This window comes from Etheostoma spectabile, chromosome 14 (genome assembly GCF_008692095.1).
Source record: "Etheostoma spectabile isolate EspeVRDwgs_2016 chromosome 14, UIUC_Espe_1.0, whole genome shotgun sequence".
NCBI lineage: Eukaryota > Metazoa > Chordata > Actinopteri > Perciformes > Percidae > Etheostoma > Etheostoma spectabile.
The window spans coordinates 23,471,270-23,474,021 of record NC_045746.1 but is presented as its reverse complement, the minus strand read 5'-3'; the positions used below and the strand labels follow the sequence as shown (position 1 = coordinate 23,474,021).

Here is a 2,752-nt window from a genome sequence, read left to right as displayed (position 1 = left end):
TCTTTCACAGAACTTGGTGGCTACAGAATAATTATTAAATGTTTCAATATGTAGCCAATCAAATTCCTTTTGACGGCAACAGTGACATAAGAAAGCTAGGGAAGCCTTAACTTAAAAACCAGAGATTATTTCTAAAATGCGAAATGTGAAATTATTACCAGCCATGAAGCAGGCAATGGATATGTATGGAGTAAAATAAACCACTGGCTACACTGTTGCATGTAGTTCAAAGTTGAGATCATGTTTATTGTTTCACAATCGACTATATCAACATTGTATGTTGATGCACTACTATATATTATTATTTCACTTATTTCTGCTCTTTCTGTGCCCTTCTTCTTCTTTGACGTGCTCTGGTCTGTCCAGTTTACTGCCTTCTCCTTTATTTCCCTCCTTCTCTTCCTCCTGTGCACTACTCAGAATTTGAATACAAATGATTGGTCTCAGCACGCACATTTTGTTGTGAAAGAAATACAGTTATAAGTTGAAGTGTCCTTGGGCAAGTCACTGAACCCTGAGTTTCCCCGATGCTGTGCATCAGAGTGTAAATGTGTGTGAGTGTGTATTTGATGAGCAGGTGGCACCTTGTACTGCAGCCTCGGCCACAATGTATGAATGGTTCCTGTACTACTACGAACCGTACATAGTACAGGAACCGAGTAGTCATTACGACTAGAAAAGCGCTATACTAAAACAGTCCATTTACATCAGCAATGAAGCAGACAGTTTTGCGACAATGCTGCATCCAATTTACGTCACAAATGATCACTGACATTTTAAGGAAATACAGAGTAATAGAGTACGGTTACTGACGAGATGGATTGATGGGTTCCCTGATGTCTCAGCATAAGCAGCACCACTATTGGAAAACTATTGTTTTGGGAAATATTTTGGCAATTAGGTGGTCCGTGAGTTTTTGTTTTATTGTGTAAATGCTCCTTGGTTGGAAAAAGTTTGAGAAACACTATATATAGTATCATGAACAATCAAGAGACTCTCTCTACAGTACTTACAGCTATGTTTGCATCAGTGGGCTCTCTGCCCTGCAGGTAGTGTTCGGTGAAGAAATCAGAGAGCTGGGGCTGAATGTGGCTCAGAGGCTGGGCATTCCCATGAAGCAGCAGCACCATGTCCACCATAGAGAAACTCTGACACAGCAGGGACAGCAGCTCGCCAAAGAATCCTGCTGGGATGATAGACAGTTTATCAGTAGATCAACAACTATCATGGGAAACTGCCGATAGTAAACTTCATTATTAATTAAGTCTGAGAATGTGTTAGGATGCTAGGTTTTCAATGTTTTGGACAGATTTTAGCACATTGAGTTAGAAGTAAAACAGGTTGGTGTTGACTAAAAATTCATTCTCCTGTTTTGTGACTCCAATGCACTTTCACACATGAGTCTGTATGATATTAATAATAAAGGGTATAATAAAGGGGTAGGAGTACATAAGTTTTACTCCTTCCTACTCCTTTTTGCACACGGAAGAAGAGATATTAAAGTACTGGAAATTATGGAGTTTTATTTAGGTGTTCAACTTCTTTTTTATTACTATTTTTATCTGATATTTATTTTATTTACATGTTAAAAATAAAAGATATACGATAAGAAAACTTATGCACAACAATATCTTATGATATCCTATGAAATTAAGTAACAAAATTATGTGTCGACGGGTTAGATGACAGTTAAGTTTAGCCTAGAAAAGGCTACTGGAAGACGGGTCCCAGTCACCGCGAGGTAGTGGTCCTCTTGGGGGCCGTTGCACTTGAGTTTAGCTGACAAAAGGTGGCTGTCATACACAGTTAGGTTAAGGCACCAAAAGACTTGTTAAGATAAGAAAAAAATGTGGTTTGGGTTAAATACCGGCCCCCCTAAGTAGTAGTTCTGAGACATGAACACCCGATTCCTGGGGGAAAGTCTTGTGATAGCCCTTAAACTTTTTCTAGGACACAAACTCCGCTCCCCTACCTTGAAAGCCCTATGTTTTAGGAGCCAAGCATCCACCCAGACCTCCTCCCTACTAGACCAGAGCACTCTTACAAAGCAGTAGTCAATGTTCTGCTGACAGTAACAAATACGTGGAATACATACAGTGAGGAAAATAAGTATTTGAACACCCTACTAAATTTCAAGTTGTCCCACTTGGAAATCATGGAGGGGTCTGAAATTGTCATCGTAGGTTGCATGTCAACTGTGAGAGACATAATCAAAAAAAATAAAAAATAACTAACTATTTATTTGTATGGTACAGCTGCAAATAAGTATTTGAACACCGGAGAAAATCAACGTTAATATTTGGTACTGTAGCCTTTGTTTGCAATTACAGAGGTCAAACGTTTCCTGTAGCTTTTCACCAGGTTTGCACACACTGCAGAAGGGATTTTGGCCCACTCCTCCACACTTCTCTAGATCAGTCAGGTTTCTGAGCTGTCGCTGAGAAACACAGAGTTTAAGAACCCCCCAAAGATTCTCTATTGGGTTTAGGTCTGGAGACTGGCTAGGCCACGCTGGAACCTTGATATGCTCCTTACTGTGAAGCATGGAGGTGGTAGCATCATGCTTGGGATGGTACTCATCATTCTTCTTGCTCCAAACACGGTTAGTGGAATTATGACCAAAAAGTTCTATTTGGTCTCATCTGACCACATGACTTTCTCCCATGACTCCTCTGGATAATCCAAATGGTCATGGGCAAACTTAAGACGGGCCTTGCCATGTGCTGGTTTAAGCAGGGGAACCTTCCGTGCC

General features: G+C 40.3%; 1 protein-coding gene and 1 long non-coding RNA gene across 3 annotated transcripts in view; one reads left to right on the top strand and one right to left on the bottom strand.

The window, feature by feature from the left end:
- Nucleotides 1-235, top strand: part of LOC116701258 (uncharacterized) — a 12,444-nt gene extending 12,209 nt beyond the window's left edge. The window contains exon 3 of the long non-coding RNA XR_004334874.1: nt 226-235. This is a non-coding gene — a long non-coding RNA (uncharacterized LOC116701258). The remainder of the gene's footprint in view (nt 1-225) is intronic.
- bag6l (BCL2 associated athanogene 6, like) overlaps nt 1-2,752 on the bottom strand; it is a 32,218-nt gene that overhangs the window by 11,965 nt on the left and 17,501 nt on the right. Inside the window, exon 16 of one of the 2 annotated variants that reach the window (XM_032534858.1) lies at nt 1,014-1,186. In XM_032534858.1, the coding sequence (XP_032390749.1) occupies nt 1,014-1,186 (173 nt within the window). The remainder of the gene's footprint in view (nt 1-1,013; nt 1,187-2,752) is intronic. The other variant, XM_032534859.1, reaches the window with a different exon arrangement.